Source organism: Galleria mellonella, unplaced genomic scaffold (genome assembly GCF_026898425.1).
Source record: "Galleria mellonella isolate WM207_F2 unplaced genomic scaffold, CSIRO_AGI_GalMel_v1 utg643, whole genome shotgun sequence".
NCBI lineage: Eukaryota > Metazoa > Arthropoda > Insecta > Lepidoptera > Pyralidae > Galleria > Galleria mellonella.
In genome coordinates, this window is record NW_026442135.1 from 1,430,823 (window position 1) to 1,451,599 (window position 20,777).

General features: G+C 35.2%; 1 protein-coding gene across 2 annotated transcripts in view; it reads right to left on the reverse strand.

Annotated features, from left to right (window-relative positions):
• Nucleotides 1-179: 179 nt before the first annotated feature.
• Nucleotides 180-20,777, reverse strand: part of LOC113511141 (transmembrane protein 68) — a 44,641-nt gene continuing 24,043 nt past the window's right edge. For both annotated transcript variants that reach the window (XM_026894743.3, XM_026894742.3), the window contains exons 2-7: nucleotides 11,491-11,629; nucleotides 10,478-10,572; nucleotides 9,532-9,696; nucleotides 8,838-9,031; nucleotides 8,241-8,444; nucleotides 180-5,958 (exon numbers count right to left, since the gene is read on the reverse strand). In XM_026894743.3, the coding sequence (XP_026750544.2) occupies nucleotides 5,740-5,958; nucleotides 8,241-8,444; nucleotides 8,838-9,031; nucleotides 9,532-9,696; nucleotides 10,478-10,572; nucleotides 11,491-11,629 (1,016 nt within the window). In that variant the 3' untranslated portion in view covers nucleotides 180-5,739. The remainder of the gene's footprint in view (nucleotides 5,959-8,240; nucleotides 8,445-8,837; nucleotides 9,032-9,531; nucleotides 9,697-10,477; nucleotides 10,573-11,490; nucleotides 11,630-20,777) is intronic.

A 20,777-nucleotide genomic window follows, 5' to 3' on the forward strand; every position in this document is an offset into this window, starting at 1 on the left:
ATTATTTATACTTTCAGGTTCATATTAGTACCTAAAGATTACTTTTATACCAAACATTTTTTGTTAAGTGGTCAATAAAAAATAAATAAATAAATAGTAATAATTCAGTACAACTAAATAGTTTCGGGGTAGTCTCTCATATGAAAATTTAAAATGGAAATGAAATAAAACAAAAAATATCTTGGAAAATATCTCCTTATATGTTATATAAGTATGCGTTTTCAATTAAGTAAACATTATGTAACAATACAAATATAGTCTAACTTTATATCGGAAATATACAATTTGGTATAAAATCTGGCACTATACAGCAATTGCTACTCGCATAAAAAAATAACATAATATTGCAAATATGAATTTCGTGAATGTATATTTGACATATTTTAACACTAAAATTCTCTTAATCTCTCTTTCTTCAAAGTTTCATCACCTTTCATTCTATATCGATATTTGTATTTTTATCTTTTATTTATAGAAATATTAAAATAAAATAAAACTTATTTTTTTTTTGTATTTACTATTGTATCATAACAAATAACTTTTTGCAATCATTGCCAGTCTTTTAGAGCCGACGTACAATCAACGGGACAAAATGCAGGGCATTTTTAATGTCAATATTAACTTAGATATATTGCTAGTTGGGCAACCAATGCTAGCAAAATACCCTGTCAGATCTTCCACGCGGTCCCTTCTGGAAACCATCGTGGTTATTTCCAGGCAATTTCGTCACGGACTTACTTCATCTTTACTGGTACTAGAGTATAGCTATTGGTATACGTTAACGAACGAACGAACGTTATAAAGTTCGTTCGTTAACGTTGACTTTACCATTCCACTTTCATACTTTAAAAATCTGTCAAATATACTTTCCGATAATATTATACAACCGCTTATAAATACAGTGTTAAACATTATTATGTTTTTGGAGTTTTTTTAGATCTATGTAGGTATAAAAATCTTATCTAAATTTATATATCAAGGTATTTTTAATCTAATTTAATAAATAATTTGTTTGACAAATTGTTCTATATCTAACTTATATACGCTACGTAATATTTTGTCTTTTCATTATCAATCAAAACCACAGCAGTACATATTAGGGGCACGTTGTGACATAGGCGATAAGGAAATATCGCTTTTAAGTATCTATTTCCAAAGCTACAATTATTTACAATAATTTTTTCTTGTAAATATATTTCATTCACGAGTCATGAGATATTTCTCCAGTTTCTTGAAATAGGCGTATTTAATAGCAAATTTGAAAATGCCATTAAAGAGTCAACTCTATCGTTCAATCTCCATTCAACATTTTCCTTTTATTTACAACAATATAAATTGCCATCTTTTATTAATCTACTTGTTAGTAGTTACATAATAGATTATGTTATTTACCAACACCTACACTCATAAACCATCTATTTTAAAAATCCGACCAAAAAAACATCTCGCCATATTGGGAATATTGGCAGAACTATTTTTCTGAATTGGCAACACCAAATGCAGTATTCCATAGGTTCGTTTGTATATTTTACAGTCATAAATACATATTTAGAATATTTCAAAAGTTCACAATATTGGTAAAATCAATCTCCACATATTTTATACTGTAATAGATTCCTTCGAGCCTGTTTATTTATTTTTATTTTTTTGGTCGGTCTTTAAGTTTCATAGTCGCATTCCTTTCCCACCTCTTATATTCTGATTGATATATCCCAAATACCTTATATTTTAATTAATTTTTGATATGACTAATACATTTAAAAAAATCAAATAAATTCATTGAATTATATTATGGAATTCCGCTTAATATACATTTTAATTTGGCTACAAAAATAAAATTTTATATACAATTGTTGTAAATGCGAGCAAAAGTCTCTTCCTTACAGCTGTACAGCAAATTTTTAATATTTATTAAAAAATAAATTGTTATTTTTTTCGTCAAACCTCGATATGCTAGCCTTACAATGGGCTCTAGAAACATATTACAGAATCAACACCAGTCCTAATTTTGCTGGAGTATTATTAAAGAATACGAATTTATGTCATTTTCATAATTCCAGTTAATTAATTATAAAAGTATTGAAATATTTCCTAATATTTCGATATGTTTGTCACAGTGTATTGCATCCAATCAGTAGTCCAACTTCTAAAAGGAACACATCCTTAATTCAAGTTACTTTTAAAAAGAAAAAAGCTTTTCCTGATAGTATTTATTCATAATTTGATTCCATAATAATTTAATTATGGTTGAAAGTATTTTTGTGCAACAAAATCCTAAGCTATATCAATTTAATATAATCAGGCACCATACAATACTACATATACAATACGTAGCAATAACAAGAATCGACATTTTGTTTAAAATTGTTTTTTTTTTCTTATTTGCATACATACTTGTACTATCTTATTTATATAGTACATTCCCTTTTTCATAAAAAAAAAATATCTTCTACAAATCTAACCATTACACTGTTTTGTCGCTTATTTTTAAATTGGAAATCTAGTGTTAAAAAGACAAAACAGGTCAATAGCTAAAATAAATTTATGACACGTATCCATAAATAAGGGGGTTAGAGTATATTTTAAATATTTAGCTTATGTTTTTATTCTCTATGATTATAGGCGTATTTACAAAGGGGAACGATGGGCTGTGCTTACTCCAGGATGAGAAACCTTTGCAAAGTTGTCTGAGAGTACGTATGCGCCTTTGTAAGAAGTCAGGCCTCTCGCGAAATATGCCAATGCCTATGACAAACTCGTATAATGCAAGTGTACTAATTAATTGAAAATGTTAAATCTAATTATTGCTACGGTACTGCAATACTATCGTTATCATCACACTAGGTCCCTTACGGAGCAAGCAGTAACCTCTGTCTTTCTTCGCAGCTCTAGATTCGTTCATTTTATTTTATACTACTTAGAATGGCAAACAAGCTGACGGCTCACTTGATGAAAAGTGGTAACCGTCGCATATAGACGTGAGCAGTACCGTGGACATAACAGAGTATACTGTTTCGCCCATGATACCCCCTATGCGTTGCCATTCCTGAGCGCTCAGGTGTTATTCCTCTGTACCCAGTAAATTCCCGCCATATCCCACTCTTCTAACCGAAACACAGCCTTGCAAACACAACTGTGTCACGGTTGAAACTCGAATGGGACAGAGGTACCCAAGCAATCGACTTTTGTACAAAGTCTCCCTCCCTCTCCCACTTTCATAATTCGACCCCATCATGATCAACAGATCCAAAGAATTCATTTGGAAAATATATAAGATCTGACCATTAGGCTGTTTTAAGTCTCCACTCGTCTTCACATCCTTTCTTTGCCTATATTACCAGAAATTTATATTGTTAATAAATTTAAACTTAAAAAGCTTAAATTGGCCAGATATTATCAATGATGTACAGTGATAATGAATTGTTACGCTCTCTTTGTTAGAGCTTTATGTTTAAAATATTATAAAATATTTCGTAATTAAACAGTTTTCAACATAATAAATGCATTTTTATCACTAACAATTTGAATACAAAGAAAATTATATAAATTTTAATCTAATAAATGTTCTTGTAAAAAATTTACTTTTAATAAATAAATAATATAGTTAAATAATAATAATAATAAGATAGAGGGCAAAAGAGGAAGAGGAAGACCGAGGATTAACTACATGGGACAGATAAAGGAAACACTAGGCGTCATGTCGTATAGGGAGATAAAGGATATGGCCTGGGATAGAGCTGGCTGGAGGAAGATGCATGAATTAGTTGCACCGACAAGAGGAAACTCTTAAATGAAAATGAATGAAAATAGTTAAATAATAAATTAATATTTATGATTGCTTATTTGGTAGAAAAGTATTCTGACAAGGGAATATTAAATGATGTACGTGTACGAGTATAGATACCGGAAAGCAATTTCTGTTCTTTGGGGCTTGCGATTTTATTTAAACTACCAACTTTATGTTGTAAATAGCATCCTGCTATTTACAACATAAAGTTGGTAGTTTAAATAAAATCGCAGCAATAAAACATATATGTATTTGAGATACAAAATAATAAGTTTAGTGAGAAATACGAGACATGTCCCATAAAAATCTGACATAGAACAAACTTATAAATAATACATTGTTTTTAAAAACCTCAGTGCCAACAGCCAGTATTAACACTCCAACACTTTATACCGCGGCTTTGTACGTATGAACCAGCACGTTATGTATCCAATGTACTAAATTAGAACATAACCTATCCGGGGCGGAAAGGGATTGTTGGTAATGGAGACTGAGAATCCCATTGCTAGCAATATACACAACCAGGTCGACCTGCTCGCGGTTCCCTCTGGAAACTATCATGGTTCATTCCTGATTTATTCATCATGATGAGCTAACTGGCCTGTTTTCATTCTCATCTATCACCCCTCACTGGTGCTCCGCCAGCACATCCCGTTAGCGCAGGCGGGGTTACCATATCATTTTCACCCATAAAAAACGCTGGCGGAGCACCAGTGAAGGGTGATCGATGAGAATAAAAACAGACCAGTTAGCCCATCATGATGAATTCACCAGGAATTAACAATGATAGTTTCCAGGGTGAACCGCGAGGAGGTCGACCTGATTGGGTATATTGCTAGCAATGTGATTCTTAGTCTTCATTACTAACAATCCCTTCCTTCCTAAGCAGGCTTTTATATGCTACTTTTTTTCTTATATTAATTATGGCGAATAATATTTCAATGGTTCACCATCGATGTCTTGTAAATGTCAAGGACGCTGTGATGCAAAGCGCCAAACACCCCCTGGAGAAGACTTCCAGATCAAGTCGAAACAATTGTCGGAAACGTCAAGAACACAGTGAGTTCGTTAATTTCCCGTTACATATGTCAGACATCGTTAAAAAATAAACATAAGTTTTGGAAAAAAAAATTGCAATTTCGGAATAATAAATTAATATCATTTGTACATAACTTTAAAACAGCCGAAACTTTCTTATATATCATATATAATTTTATATTAATTATTAAATGCATATAATTAAACTTATATAAATGTGTATATACCATTATATTTAAATAGACTAAAAAATTAGAAACAATGTTGCAAAAATAATAAAAAAATCATTTATCAATTGTTATTATCCAGGTTAAAATATGCATACATAATAATTTTCATAATATATTCAAATTTTGAATCATAAATACGTACATTTAGATAATACAATAATTGTTTCTTTTGTTATAAATAAAAAGCCGAATAAAACATGTTTACTGACTCTTTGTTTTTCGTTCTGAAATATAAACTGATTGACTATAGCTGTATGGGTTTAATTCATTCGCCTTATCAATAATCTAATCTTAAAGGAAGGCATCGTAACAATATATTTATTATTATGTTTAGTTATTGCTAATGCTTGCATTATTTATATTTGTCATTTGTAGCCATTAACGCGTTGTCATTATACTACATATATATACATAAATATATACTTTATAGGTTATATGATATAAAAAAAATCATTCGCATAAACCTCTCGTTTCGCCATACATCGTACATTACTGTATGTGTAGGCATTGTCATAATTAAAACGATACATTTGTACAGCAACTTGTTCTACTATTCTACCAATAACTACCGTGATTTAGTAGAAAACAAAAGGCGGCAACCGCCATTTTGTACGAAAACTCACTACATTTTGTTTACAGCATGTCCTATTCAGTCTCATTTGTTATGTTGGAATTGGTGCACGTTTATGATACTTTAGCTTTGTCACTGTCACACTTATCACTTTTGCCATCTTGCATCTCTTTCACTGTACTGTTGTGACACTTTCCGTTCGCGACGGGTTTGTCCTGTGCAACCTTTTTTTTCTTCTTCGGCAGCTCCCAGACGCGCTCAGTTAGTGCCAGTAATATGTTACCGGGAAGTCTTTGATGTTCCTCTATTAAGTTCTCTATTGAACTCGCGACCTAAGTAAAAAAACAGAAAGACTTTAATAACAAATTTTTTTTAACGCCTCGAGCGTTTATGCATCATACGCTGTACCCAATAAAAATGTAGTACCGCGCGCTAATGTAACAGCGTCTGTTGCATAACTCGAATTTGCAGCGTCGTTTTCATTAAATTTATGTAAGTCATTAATTTATATAGGTAATAAACCCATTTATCCGGGGGGAAAGGGATTGTTAGCAATGAGTTTGACAGTCCCATTGGTAGCAATATGTCCTATCAGGTCGACCTCCACGTGGTTCCCCTGGAAACCATCGTGAACAATTCTTGTTGAATTCGTCACGATGGGCCAACTGACCTGCTTCATGCTCACCTATCATCCTTCCCTGGTGCCCCGCCAGCGTATCTTGATAGCGCAGGCGGGGTTACCATTTCATTATCACCCATTAAAAAAACCCATCTATCCATAACCTCTGATCGAAATTTGGTAATTTCAAAAATCGGTCACGCAGTGGGTGTGACGAGCTAGCCTAGAGCCGATCGCTCCACGGGTTAATACTGATTAATGGTGCATACAGTATAATCGACAAATAATCAATTATAATTAAGATACAATCGATTGAGTAATTAATGATTATTGATTGATCCAAGAATCGAGAGTATTGCTAGATTATTATATTATAAATCAATAAATTAATCAATTACATCATTTACATTACTGTGGGTGAATTAGCGAAGCACATATGCATTACGAGCTTCATAGGTGATAATGAAATAGTAACCCCAGCCGCGCTATCGGTATACGCTGATATCCTGGTGCCCAGGGAAGGATGATAGACGAGGATGGTCAGTTAGCCCATCGTGACGAATTCAACAAGAATTGTTCACGATGGTTTCCAGGGGGAACCACGTGGAGGTTGACTTAATAGGGCATATTGCTAGCAATGGGGCTGTCAAACTCCTTTACTAACAATCCCTTCCCCCCATGCATTACGAGCTATGCCCCGAGCGTGACATAGACGCTCGCAAGCGTGTTTTTATAATACCATATACAATATATTTTTTGGAAAATATATTCAAGGCCATGATGTGAGTCCCGACATGGAATAGGCCACCCCTTCCTTTCCCGTCGGTGTTAAAAGAGGCGACTATTGACAAAACTCCGCTTATGGGAAAGGCTTATGTTCAGTAGTGGACAGTTACCGGCTAAAATGTTGATCATGTTCGTTGCCATGCCAACAGGGTGTTTCTTAAATATGATTTATTAAAAATCTTTTGTTATACTTATATATTCAAGATACGACTTCATCTTAAACGATATGTAGATAGATAGATAGATAGATACTCTTTATTGTTTCCTCCAAAAGATTACAACAGTAAACTTATTATAGATATAAATAATTACAAGAAATAATCACAATGAGAAAACAATGGGCGACCTTATCGCTAAGAGCGATCTCTTCCAGGCAACCTTTGTTAAACCAATTAAATAATTACGTGAGGCATTTTGGGCGATTTTCCGACCTCCCCCCCCCCCCCCCTCTTTCACCGTGGTGATATGTTGCTAGATTTAGCTCAACCCTCTCCCCTAGATCCCAATCTCACGTGAGTTTTTTCAAAATGTATATTTTTAGGAAATGCGTTGGATTTATTACAAAAATAAACATAATTTAAGACTAGTTGTGTATTTAAGGTTGCTTAGAATGGGGTTAGAATCACTGTGAGATAATTGAACAATAGAATAGATAAATGAGAACTACTAAAATTCATAAATTTAGCCAAGACATACCCTTACATACCCTTGTGAGACTGGACGAGATTGGACTCAACCACCCCCACCTCTAAACGCCTCACGTAATAAACGGATGGGTCCTCTAAGAAGCTAACAACGCTATAGAATTATGTTAGAAATCTCATGAATTAAAAAAAAATAATCAAAACCACAAAATATGAGTCTCTTACTAACTTAACAGCAATTTTTTTTTATTTTCTATTCATATTTCTGTAATGAAAATGTTAAATTTCATTGATAGAGTATTCCGTTATAAAGTAAAAATTGGTTCTTAAAAATTTTAATTTAATTCAGGTTATGGAATGAGTTCTCTGCCGAGGTTTTCCCAAAAGACTACAGCATTCTTCAAAAGGGGGAGGTAAAGAGGTTTCTTCAGGGTCGGCAACGCGCGCGTAATACCTCTGGTATTGCAGGTGTTCATAGACTACGGTAACCACTTACCATCAGGTGGGCCGAATGCTTGATTGCCACCTTAGTGGTATAAAAAAAAATAGATAAATTAATGTTTACCTTGCGCTGCAACTGTTCAGGCGTGAGCGTGGGGTCGTACATGATGGGCGGGCCGAGGTGTGTGATCAGCTTGACGGGGAAGCCTCCGTATACGGGCGTGAGGGGTACACGCGTGGCCGCGTATATGCGTAGGCACACGCTCCGCAACCATCCCACTGTCCGGAACGCTTCACGGACGTTTTGCGTGAACATCGGGATTATTGGCTGCCGGTCAAAAAGTAAAAAAAATAATTTAAGATAGTGTGCCACAAATAAAAAGGGCTTCAATTGTGGAAAAACTAATTGTTTTGATTAAAAAACTGAACTACTGATTTTGATAAAATTTCTATAGGATCGATTTGTAAGTATACCCTTTCAGAAATATAAATCAAAATAGGTTTATAACTGACGAGAGTTATGTGTAACAAACATACAAAAAAAAAACGAATCAAGAAGGTTCTCACCTTTTTTTAAGTCGGTTGAGAGAGAGAGAGAGAGATAAATAATTATGCTTCCTGATTAGGTAATCAGAGGATTTGTCAAATTGCCGTTACCATGAACGCGAAACTCAAATATCCACAATTCGGCTTGCATATTAGAATCCAAAATAAAACTTACCACTTTAGCTTCCTGCGCGACCTTCGCGAACCCAATCCTGGACTTCCAGTGGAGTGCATAGCAGTGGTCACCAAATTGCGCTTCGTATACTCCCCCGGGCGATATAGCTAGAGAGTTCCCGGACTGGAGCAGGCTCGCGCACGTCTGTACCGTGCCAGGGATGACGCATAGACCTTCTAGAAGACTTGACCAACCTAGTAAAATAATATTTAATTATTTATTTTAGCGTAAAATTATATATATATATTTTTATACAACTTAGAATGGCAAACAAGCTGAGGGTCCACCTGATGGAAATTGGTAACCGTTGCCTATAAACATGAGCAGTACCATGGACATAACAGAGTATACTGTTTCGCCCATGATACCCCCCATGCGTCGCCATTCCTGAGGACTCAGGTGTTATTCCTCTGTACCCAGTAAATTCACGCCATATCCCATCCTTCAAACCGAAACGCAGCCATGCAAACACAACTGCTTTACGGTTGAAACACGAATGGAACAGAGGTACCCAAGCAAACGACTTTTGTACAAAGTCTCCCTCTGGTAATACTATATAGTATCCTTTAATTTTTAATGTGAAGAATGAAGTTGTTTCACTGTATGAATAATTTCGTGAAACCCACTTTAGGTATCTCTGATCTACCTACCCGTGCAAAGTCGGGGCGGATCGTTAGTTACCAATGAAACTCACCGGGTATCTTGAACAGGAATCTGTCGGCGACGGTGTGTATGTGCCTCTGTTTGAACAACAGCATCCTCGCGATGAAGTAGTACATGTCTATGGGCAGCGCACCGTGGTAGTATATCACCAGGAATGGTCCGTCCGGTATGTTCTCTAGGCCGCGAATTTCGTATCCTGAATGAACATTGACAGATGTTTATACTCGGGGTGGACGGTACATACCAATATCTTTATTGTTTCCTCCAAAAGATTACAATAGTAAACTTATTATAAAATAAATAATTACAAGAAATAATCACAATGAGAAAAATTTACTACACTAACCGAAAAATGGTTACAGTTTGGCCTAATTTCTAGGTTTTTCTTAAATGCCCATAATTTTCAAACTGCATGGGATAGATTTTTTTTCTGATTTTACTCATGATGTTTACAATCAAGCCTGTCACCCCGATTCGGCTTGACGTTGAGTTCTGGGACACCCTGTATATATATCTTGGATGATAATGGAATAGTAACCTCGCCTAACAGTATACGCTTGCGGGGCACCAGTGAAGGATGGTAGGTGAGAACGAAAAGGCAGGTCAATTAGCCCATCGTGATGAATACATCTGGAATTCAGCACGATGGTTTCCAGGGCGAAATCTATATATTAGCGTAATTAAATATTGATCACATCTAATATCATCATAACAACCCCCCCCCCCCCTATTGGAGGGGATTAGCCAGTAGTTCCCACACTTGACAGGCGGATTGGCAACAGCAGTTAGGCTTTGGTGATGTTTTAATAAAGACGCGAATTAACTCTCAAGTATTCTCTTGGGTATAGCTGAAGAGCTCCGATTGCATCCTGGGATGGGCATGGTCCACCCATTTAAGTACGTCTATATTTGTAGTCATATAAATTGAGGTATTTACGTCATCTGTTGCTATCAATGTCTATGTACATACTACTCACCATGCCAAAGCCATCCGTGCGCGTCCCACAGAGCGCACACTGCTATCCTCGCTTTCTGCTTCCAATCGTTTTGCACACCTGGCACCACCCGTAATCTATCATAGAAAAAAATAACATAATTCCAAGCAGTGTATTTTTTCAACCGATTTAAAAATAAGGTTCTCAATTCGATTGTATTTTTTTTGTTTTTTCCTCACAATTCCATAAGTAAGCTAATTTTAAAAATTCTTTTTTATCTGAAAGGATATATTTACAGATCGGTGTCATAAAAATTTTATCAAAATTGGTTCAGTGGTTTAGTTTTTAAATAAAAATAACTGGTTTTATCACAAATTACTACAGCATGGGGTTCTTCAAAAGGGGGGTAAGGAGCTTCCTTCAGGGTCGGCAAGGCACGCGTAATACCTCTGGTATTGCAGGCGTTCATAGGCTACAGTAACCACTTACCATTAGGTGGGCCGTATGCTTGATTACCATCTCAGTGGTATAAAAAAAAATGAAGTCGGATTTTTTGGGGGCATGATCTTTAATATTATCCCTTTATATAAACGAGCCCCCTAATTATAAGCAACTACATAAGAAAATAAAGGAAGCAGCGTCAGCGGCAGCGTATAAATATGTTTGGATTCGTAATTGTAAACTATTCGTCCGAAAAAACGACACATCACCAGCATTAAATATCACGGGCTACGAGGAGTTGAAGAAAATAAAGTGAACGTGTTATTATTTTTATCAATATTCTATAAAATTTACTTATACTGTAAAAATTTTCATTACTTATACTTTTATTATTGTACTGTACACAACAATTACATAGCAATATATATATTTTTACTATTGAAAACTACACAAGAAGTCTAATTTTGTGTTTCGTTTAGATACTTGTATTTTATTTTGTGCAAATTCTAGTGGCTACCAAATTACTCTTTGAGTATATAATTATGTATTATTTTAGCTGTTTGTTTGGCTTAAATAAATAAATAAATAAATTAGTTTACATACATAGTACATACCTGTAAAGTCTGTATATGTGGAAGATAATGCTGCTCATATATATCAGGATAATGATGACGGCTGGCAGCAGGAATGTGACGATGACGGGCGTCAGAAACCACGTCAGCCATAGACTGTACTCCGCGTCCACATACTCCACTGGAAACAAAGATAAATGTTAATTTCTTACAGTAATATTTTCTTCATCGTATCATATCAGCCGAGACGTCTACGTAACTCGGCGGGTTATACGAAATGAAGCGTATTATGAATAGTCTAAAGTGGCTATAAATGCTGGTACTGTGGCGTTCCTGCTTATAGGTGAGAACAGTATTCCATATGCGGCCTGACTTGAGCTTTATACAATTTCAGGCGGTGCTCCGATGTGAAATACAGTGTCACTCTATTGAGCACTCCTAACTTTTTAGAAGCTATCTTAGTTTTTTTTTATCTTAGTTTTTTAAAAGTATTTTATATACAGTGCACGGTATTAACATTTCAATTTTAAAGATCCGTTTCTTCCAAAGGAAAAAACGGAACACTTATAGGATCATTTCGTTGCTCGTCCGTCCGTCCGTGTGTCAAGACCTTTTTTCTTAGGAACGCGTGGAGGTATCAAGTTGAAATTAATATCATATATTCAGGTTTGTAATCTCTTAAAGCAGTAAAAAAGTCAAGCTTCTAAATCAACGCAATCAAAAGTTACGGCCGTTTATGTTCCATTTATATTGCATATTTTGACATTCGCAAAGGGAATTAAAACCTATAGGGTATTTCCCGTTAACCTAAAATCATGAATTTTGACAAGAAGCAGTGTCATATAGCACAAGTAAAGGAACAAAATTAGATAACCGCAAATTTGTAGTTATTTAAAAAAAAATCTTAAAGATTTTGTACGGAAGCATCGTTATGCGAGCCCGACTCACACTTGACCGGCTTTTTATATCTAAAAGCAAAACAAAACTAACAAAAAAATATGTTTAAAACTAATTAAACGAAAAAAAAAGATTATAAAAATAAAAATATAAACAAAATTTTATCACTGTTCCGATATGCAAGTGATACGAGCTAATGAAAAATTAAAAACAACGGAATAGACACAATAACCATATCGTTTGAATCCAGATCGTTCCACTGGTATGACAAGTTCATACAAGTTCATTACATCAATACATAACTTGACAAATTATCAAAAGCTTCAATAACATAATTAATACTGTTTATCATAAAAAAAAAAATACAATTGTGGTGAAAATTAAACTAATGAACTAATTATAAATATAAATAAATAAAATTAAAAGTAATGGGACCCATTACTGATAATCCCTTTCCCCCCACCACAGCAGCTTTGTGGAACAAACACAACTGAGACAGTTGTTTCGTTAATGGAATGGTAACCCCGCTATACGAGTATACCAGTCACAGATCAGTTGGGCCATCTCGACGAATTCAACAAGAATTAACCACGATGGTTTCCAGGAGGAACCACGAGGAGATTGACCTGATAGGGTATTGCTAGCAATAGGGCTGTGAGAACCCATTATATAGGTTTCTAGGGGGAGCCGCGTGGAGGTAGTCTTGATAGGTATCATCATTTCAGCCATTATCCGTCCATTGCTGGACATAAGCCTGACAGGTATACTACTAGTAAAATACTCTTAGATCCCATTATTAAAGATCTCCTTCTTCCCAGAGGTGGTATTACAAAAGGTGTTGGTTTATTTTATAAAACTTAGAATAACAAACAAGCTGAAGGCTCACCTGATGGAAAGTGGTAACAATCGTTTATAGACATGAGCAGTACCATGAACATAACACAGTATACTGTTTTGCCCATGATACTCTCTATGCGTTGCTTTTCCTGAGGACTCAGGTGTTATTCCTCTGTACCCTGTAAATTCACTGCCATATCCACCTTTCAAACAGAAACACAGCCATACAAACACAACTGCTTCATACTAGAAACACGAAAGGGACAGAGGTGCCAAGCAAACGACTTTTTTACAAAGTCTCTGGTAAGTTTTAACCGGACTTGAAGGAGAAGGTAAATCCCCAAGAGAAGCACGTGCAATCGGACGGAGTTCACTTGTTATTGTTTTTTTATCGTTCATCCGGGTACTTTGTACATGTGGGTAACATTTGATGCAGCCAGGTCACCTGCGATATCGACAGCAGTAGCACGCCTCATGCACTTGATAGCCATTAAATTTATCTTATTGTGTCAAAACAATTGACTCGCACATTATTTTTTTTACGATAAACTATTTATATACCTGGCTGTTGTGACAGTAATATTTGCAATATAAACAATATTAATGATGTCCAAAATCTGTACTTATAATAAATCTGTAGAGAGGTCAATTCTGTACATGAAATATATTTCCAGAATAACCAGCAGGGGGTGAATAATGATCGATACTGATGCTAAAAATGCAATCAGTAAAATTTTTGTCTGTCCGTCTGTATGTATATACGAAACTTTGTACAATTATTTTTCATACTTCTTGGCAGGTCATAGTATATTTTACATCACGCTACGATCAATAGGAGCAGAGCAGTGAAGGGAAATGTTGGGAAAACGGGAGAAGGTACTCCATTTTTAAGCTTCCGTCGCGTGTGCAGCCTTAATGGCCACTTTATATAAATGTAAAAATGTCCACCCGTGCGACGCCGGGACGGGCCGCTAGTGCTAAATAATGTTATAAATGGGAAAGTGATTTTCCGCTTGACCGTGACGCTTTCACGTCTAAACCGCTGGATCGATTATGATGAATTTTGGTATAGAGATAGATGTGTGACGTGGGTATGTAGTGGTTAGAAGCTACTTTTTCTTGCGAAAAACTTATAGGAGGTGGGGAGAGGTAAAGGTAATTTTTGTATGAAACTTTTTATTACGTTCTCGGATTTACTTTAAACTTTACAGAATTACTGTTTAGGAATTCATGATTTAGGAATAGATACATTTTTATTTTTCAAACTATACCTTAAAAGGGGATGGGTTTCGTTCTGTAACTTTTTTCTCTAACTATGCCAACAATCAGAATTGTTGACCAAAATCGATATTAACACAAGCAAAGCTGCGGGTTAGAAAAGTTAGTTACAAAAAATTTTAAAAATATTTTTTGCTGTTGGTTCCAATCTTTTCCTTTTTAAGAACCATCCTCAGACTTCAACGAATATTAAAAAAAAAAATAGCCGTCTTGGTATAACAGTTCTCGAATTTAGTGTTCTAAACACTATTTTTATTTATATAAATACATAAAAGGCAAACGTTTTTTATGCATGAATATGAATTTCTAAACCAAATATAAACCTTAAAACAATGGACTCAACCAATGTCAATCAAAATAACATTTATATTTAATCCATAATTGACTTTGTATCACAAAAATATAAATTTTTGAATGAGACCCAAGTAGTTACTAGGGAGAGACTTCAAAAAGGTTATAAGGTTGCAAGGTTATATCTACTTCTGTTCTATTCATGTCTCTGTTGTTAAACAGGTGTGCTTGCTAAACAGTTTTTTAGTTTGAAGGGCAATCTAGCATCTACTAGTCCGGCTTCAAGATAGTGGATAAGTGGGCTTCTAGCACATATCGAGGAAGCCTGAGAAATGAGTGCACTACAGTACTTAATGCATCACATTTTTATCAACGCGGTACTTGGAGGTGGAAGAAAAGAGTTCCAAGTGAGTTTTAACCAGTAGGAAGCCAGCAATATCTTTTTGTCTTTCCCCGAGATTTCTGAGACTTCATGTTGAATTACGTCACTTAAAAAAAAGCAAAGTAAAGACTGGACAGCAATTCTTCACAGTACATTCAAATGGGTACACATATAAATACCTAAATCTAAAAGTTTAAAGACCAGGCCCTCTGTCTGCTGATAGCTGATAGCCGAGACAGCGCACCATTAACCTTCGCATCATATCTACGGGATAGTCACAAAAATACATAAATGTCTGCGATGGTACTCGAGTTGTTATAACTTGATGAACGTAAATAATTTACGCGACAGTATTTTTGATAAAAACGGAACTTATCAATTGCAAAAAAATATCCAAATCGATTTATATTTGGCGAAAACATCGCGTGCTGTGCACATAAGAAATATTTAGTTAGGTCGTTAACCTCCTAGTAATATATTTTTATATAAAATAATAATAATCAATCCCGTGTGGTCCCAACATAGAATAGACCACCCCTTCTCGTGGGTGTCGTAAGAGGCGACTAAGGGAGGGAGAGGGATGGGCAGCAGCGTCCCTCTTAAAACATTTCCAAAGCCAAATTGCGATTGCCAAGCGTACCAAGTACTGGCAAACCCCTCCCTAGGGGGAGGCTTATGTTAAGCAGTGGACAATTAAGGGCTGATATGATGATAATAACGATGATTTTAGATATGTAGATCAAATAACACAGCATCTAATAATTTCATTACTACTCCAATATTCCATAAAACCGGAACAGCATGTAAGAAAGCTTCTTGGCAAAATCAACTTATCTCGTTGAAACTGTCTCATACAGAATATAGAAACCGTGAATCAAGACGCGAGCGTAGAATGCAGGGAGATTAGATTCAGGCTTAGAAAAGTCAAATGTAGGTAATACACACATATTGCATCTTAAACAAAACTTTATCCCAGATTTTGAGTAGAGAATGGGAAAAATATAGAATCTTTTGTGACAAATCACTTATTCTCAGGTTTTAGTTACATGTATTTTAAACTACATATCTATAAATATCACATAAATCGTATAAACTCTGACATTACAGTAAACTTCAACTACGAAATTGAGTAAACCACAATTTTTTTTAAAATCATGCTTTGGAGGTCATGTTCACCGTCATCTGATAAACAATGTCAGAGGCCTTAATTTACAATGCAGGTACTATTGTCACAGAACGCCACTCTCACACGAATGTTATCTGAAGATGATATTCTCCTGTACCCGGTTATCTTTATGTGATTTCGAAATACACTGCTCTAAATAAGCTTCACATTGTTATTGTTTTTTATCTGGTATCCGGTTCGATTATCGTGCACGTCTAATGAACATTTGATGCAAAACAAACGACCTCTCGGACAAAGCACGCACGGGCATCACGCATCGGCCACGAGTTTTGGTTTTATCTTCAGTTCTTCAGGGTTATGGTTAACCTTTGAGTTGTTCAAAATCAGTGTTCGACCCAAATACAGACGTTCAAGGCAAACGCTAAATTTAGAATTTAAGCAAGCAGTGTTTCAGATGTTTTTCTAGACAAAATCGATTACTCAAATCATATAATTCATAGATAGACACTAGCTTGAACCCTTCGACTCAGTGCAACGACGAGCTATGAGAAATGTCGACGATTCCAGTCTTACAAAGGGTATCGAACCGTTAAGTCTTAGGAAAGACTTTGCTTAACTCTGCGTGTTCTACCGCTTGTACAACGGATTGTGCTCAGAAGAATTGTTTAAAATAATGCCCACGGCCACTTTCTATAATCGAACAGCTCGCTATCGACGGCGAGTTCACCCTCAAACCCTACGGTCTAAATATTCGCGTACAATGCAGTTTCAGAGATGTTTTCTCCCATAAACACTCAGGTTATGGAATGAGATCCCTTTCTAGGTTTTCCTAAGAGACTACAGTATGGAGTTCTTCAAAAGGGGGATAAAGAGGTTTCTTCAGGGTCGGCAACGCGCTTAATACCTATGGTATTACAGACGTTCATAGGCTGCGGTAACCGCTTACCATCACGTGGACCGTACGCTTGTTTGTCACCTCAGTGGTACAAAAAAAAAGATACAGAAGTCCTGAGCGACCCGAGGAGGCACTAAATGAAAGAGGAACTCACATTAAATTCAATATGGCCGCTACTCCAAAATGGGGGATTATATTATACAAGCTTATATTTAAGGGGTTTTTAAAGAGACTTGATTGACTATCGAGCCATAAACGTTATACAGACATAACGATGTGTACTTCTGGTTAGTCAAGTGGCTTGGACCCTTCCCTACTGGAGGGGAGAAGGTCGTCCAAACGCACCTGTCTGTTCATGTTATAAAAACAAGTATATCATTCTTCATGTTACAGTTCAACACCGCCAGCCGTTTATCACTTGTTATGCTACTTTAAAGGGCATAAACTCGTACACTAGCGGTCCACCTGCTGAGGTAACCTTGTAGACAATACTAACGGCCCGTCCCGGCTTCGCACGGGTGGACATTTTTACATTTTAAAAAGTGGCCATTAAGGTTAAACACGTGACGGAAGCTTAAAAATAGAGTAACTTCTCCCGTTTTCTCAACAATTCCCTTCTCTGCTCTGCTCCTATTGATTGTAGCGTGATGAAAAGTATACTACAATCTGCCCAGGAGTATGAAGAATAATTGTACCAAGTTTCGTTAAAATCTGTCGAGTGATTTTTGTTTCTATGACGAACATACAAACAGACAGACAAAAATTTTACTGATTGCATTTTTGGCATCAGTATCGATCACTAATCACCCCCTTGATAGTTATTTTGGAAATATATTTCATGTACAGAATTGACCTCTCTACAGATTTATTATAAGTATAGATAATGAGCAAAATGTGTTCACATCACCACTGTATCAATGAATTATTATTATTTCAGCCGTTAGCTGTCCATTGCTGAACATAAGCCTGTATAAAAAACTCATGGCCTATTTAGAAAAAAAAGTAATCTAAATAAACGAACCAAACCAAAACAACTTCCATATTTCTAAACCAAGGATAAAATAATGTTATGCGGAAGAACTATATCAGATATCTATCTATATATGTATAATATATGTAACTGTATTTCTTAATCGCGATAACCTCTGACCGATACCACCTCATCATTAGGTTGAGTCATGATCATTTTGATGCAATAATAATATTATGTACAGATTTAGTTTAGGAAAACTTTAGATAAGTAGCCAAATGGGTCATAGTAAATGTAATATTGAATGCAGTATTAACGTCGCTCATATAATTTATTTTCATTGCAAGTTTGTCGAATCGCCACATTATTATTATTTGATAAAATAAATAAATAAATCAGGACCACGTCAACTGTTAACCTTTCGATGACAATTTCGTATTTACTGTATTATCAATTTATTATTTACATTCTGATGGAATTAATTCTAGTAACACCTCATTCACCTTGGCCTTGGAAGTGTTAATGAAATTAAAGCCAAAACAATTGTATTTAAATTTTTTTATACTTAAATATGAGGTATATTTACACTAAATTTAGCAAATGTATACAATGCTAATTCCTTGTTAATACTTTATTATATTAAAAACATTATTGTGTTTACATTTTAATAGCTGTCTCGACAGACATTGTTGTGACTAGGCATGGGTAATATTGATACCGATCTGGTATCTATATATTGGATTCCTTTGGATATAGATGGTCGGAAAAAAGTCATCGCCCATTTCAATATCGCCTATATCGGTCGGATATCTATTTTTGAATATGTTAAAAGTCTGTTATCCAATATTATATTTTAGATAACAGACTATTAACATATTCGTTATTAGACCAGTATATAGATATTGTAACTAAAATATATAGATATTGCTATATATTACCCACCCTTAGTTGTGACTCATATAAATCGCTTATCGGCACAATAACTATCCTATCTCTCAAGCTGGACCTTACAATATAGGTACATTTACAAACATTCAAATTGGTCGAATCGGTTTCGGAGGTTAGCGTGAATGAACACAGTGACTCAGAACTTTAATACATTAAGATACTAGCTGTATCCCGCGGCTTCGCCCGTGTTCATATCGTGATGTTGAATAGCCTATAATCTTCCTCTAGAATGGAGTTATCAAATGCATAAAGAGAATTATTCTTCAAATCCTACTAATAGTTAATAATAGTTTCGGAAGTTAGCGCGTTCTAACAAACAAACACTTCCACTTTATATTATATTATATCTCGATTTAAATTATTACCACCACCAATCCGTCCTAAACGCTCCTGTCAAGTTCAGTCCAGGATTCTCGACCTACCTTTGTGTAGAACAATTTTATGGGCAACTCTTTCTCGTATCGAGCTGCCCAATTATGGAACAAACTCCCTTCCCACATACAAGAGAGCCCTTCAATTACCTCTTTCAAGAAAAGGTTGAATACATTTTCTTTCCTTTGAGTCATAATCTTAATTTATTTATTTTTATAATTGAACTGTCAAACTTTAAAATCATTGAACTAAATTTCTATTCTAGGTAGTATATTCATTTATTTTAACATCCACTGTATAAGTAGGTAGATATTATATTTATTTACAGTATATGTATTTATGTAATATTTTATTATGTATCTTAATATTTTATTTAACTGTATATTTGTTTATGTACACTAAATATTAATAGTTGTAGCACTTCAGCTGCCCGCTAGCAACATGTTTTCTAACTGCATTGGGTTGACTGGAAGAGATCTCTGCCAGAGATAAGTCCACCCTTGCTCACAATATTTATAAATGCATTAACATTGTAATTTACAAGTGCAATAAAGAATATATATATATTTATTATATAGATATACAGACAACAAGACCGATAGTAATTGTATTGTAGATTCTGTCTCAATATAATGTAATGGTGATCATGTTTTGTTGAAATTATCATAAAAATACTCATTAATTAGTAACAAATCGAACTATCAATCAATTCATTTTTTATTCATTCACCAATCGAACAATTATTAATTTGTTTACATTATGATTAAGTATAATTAAAACAGACTAAGTATACGTTCAATTTCCCCATAGTTCAGTAGCCTCGAACCAATGAACTTATGGCCATCCCGTCCTTATCAGGATCCGGTACAGCGTCCATCGGCCGTGCATTTAGATAAATATAATTATTGCAGTGCTCGCATGACCTGAATAATGTCTAGCCGGTGTCTAGACGAATTATGATTTTTTTATATAAAAGGGGGTGGTAAACGTGCATGCGGCTCACTTGATGGGCAGTAATCGTCTAGCCCTTAAATAACACCTAAGAGTTGTCTGTTCTATGCCAACCTTTTAAAAAGATATAGATTCATTCTGGACGTTCCAAAATGCTATTTGCTAATTTTAGAAAAAAATAACGCTAAAAGTCATTAATTAATAAGAGATACATATATATTGTATGATACCTGTGTGGTCCTGGCATAGAATAGGCCACCCCTTTTTACCAGTGGGTGTCGTAAGAGGCGACTAAGAGAGGGCGAGGGATGGGCAGCAGCGTCCCTTTTAAAACATCTTCAAAGCCTAACTGCGGTTGCGAATCCGCCTGCCAAGCGTGGCA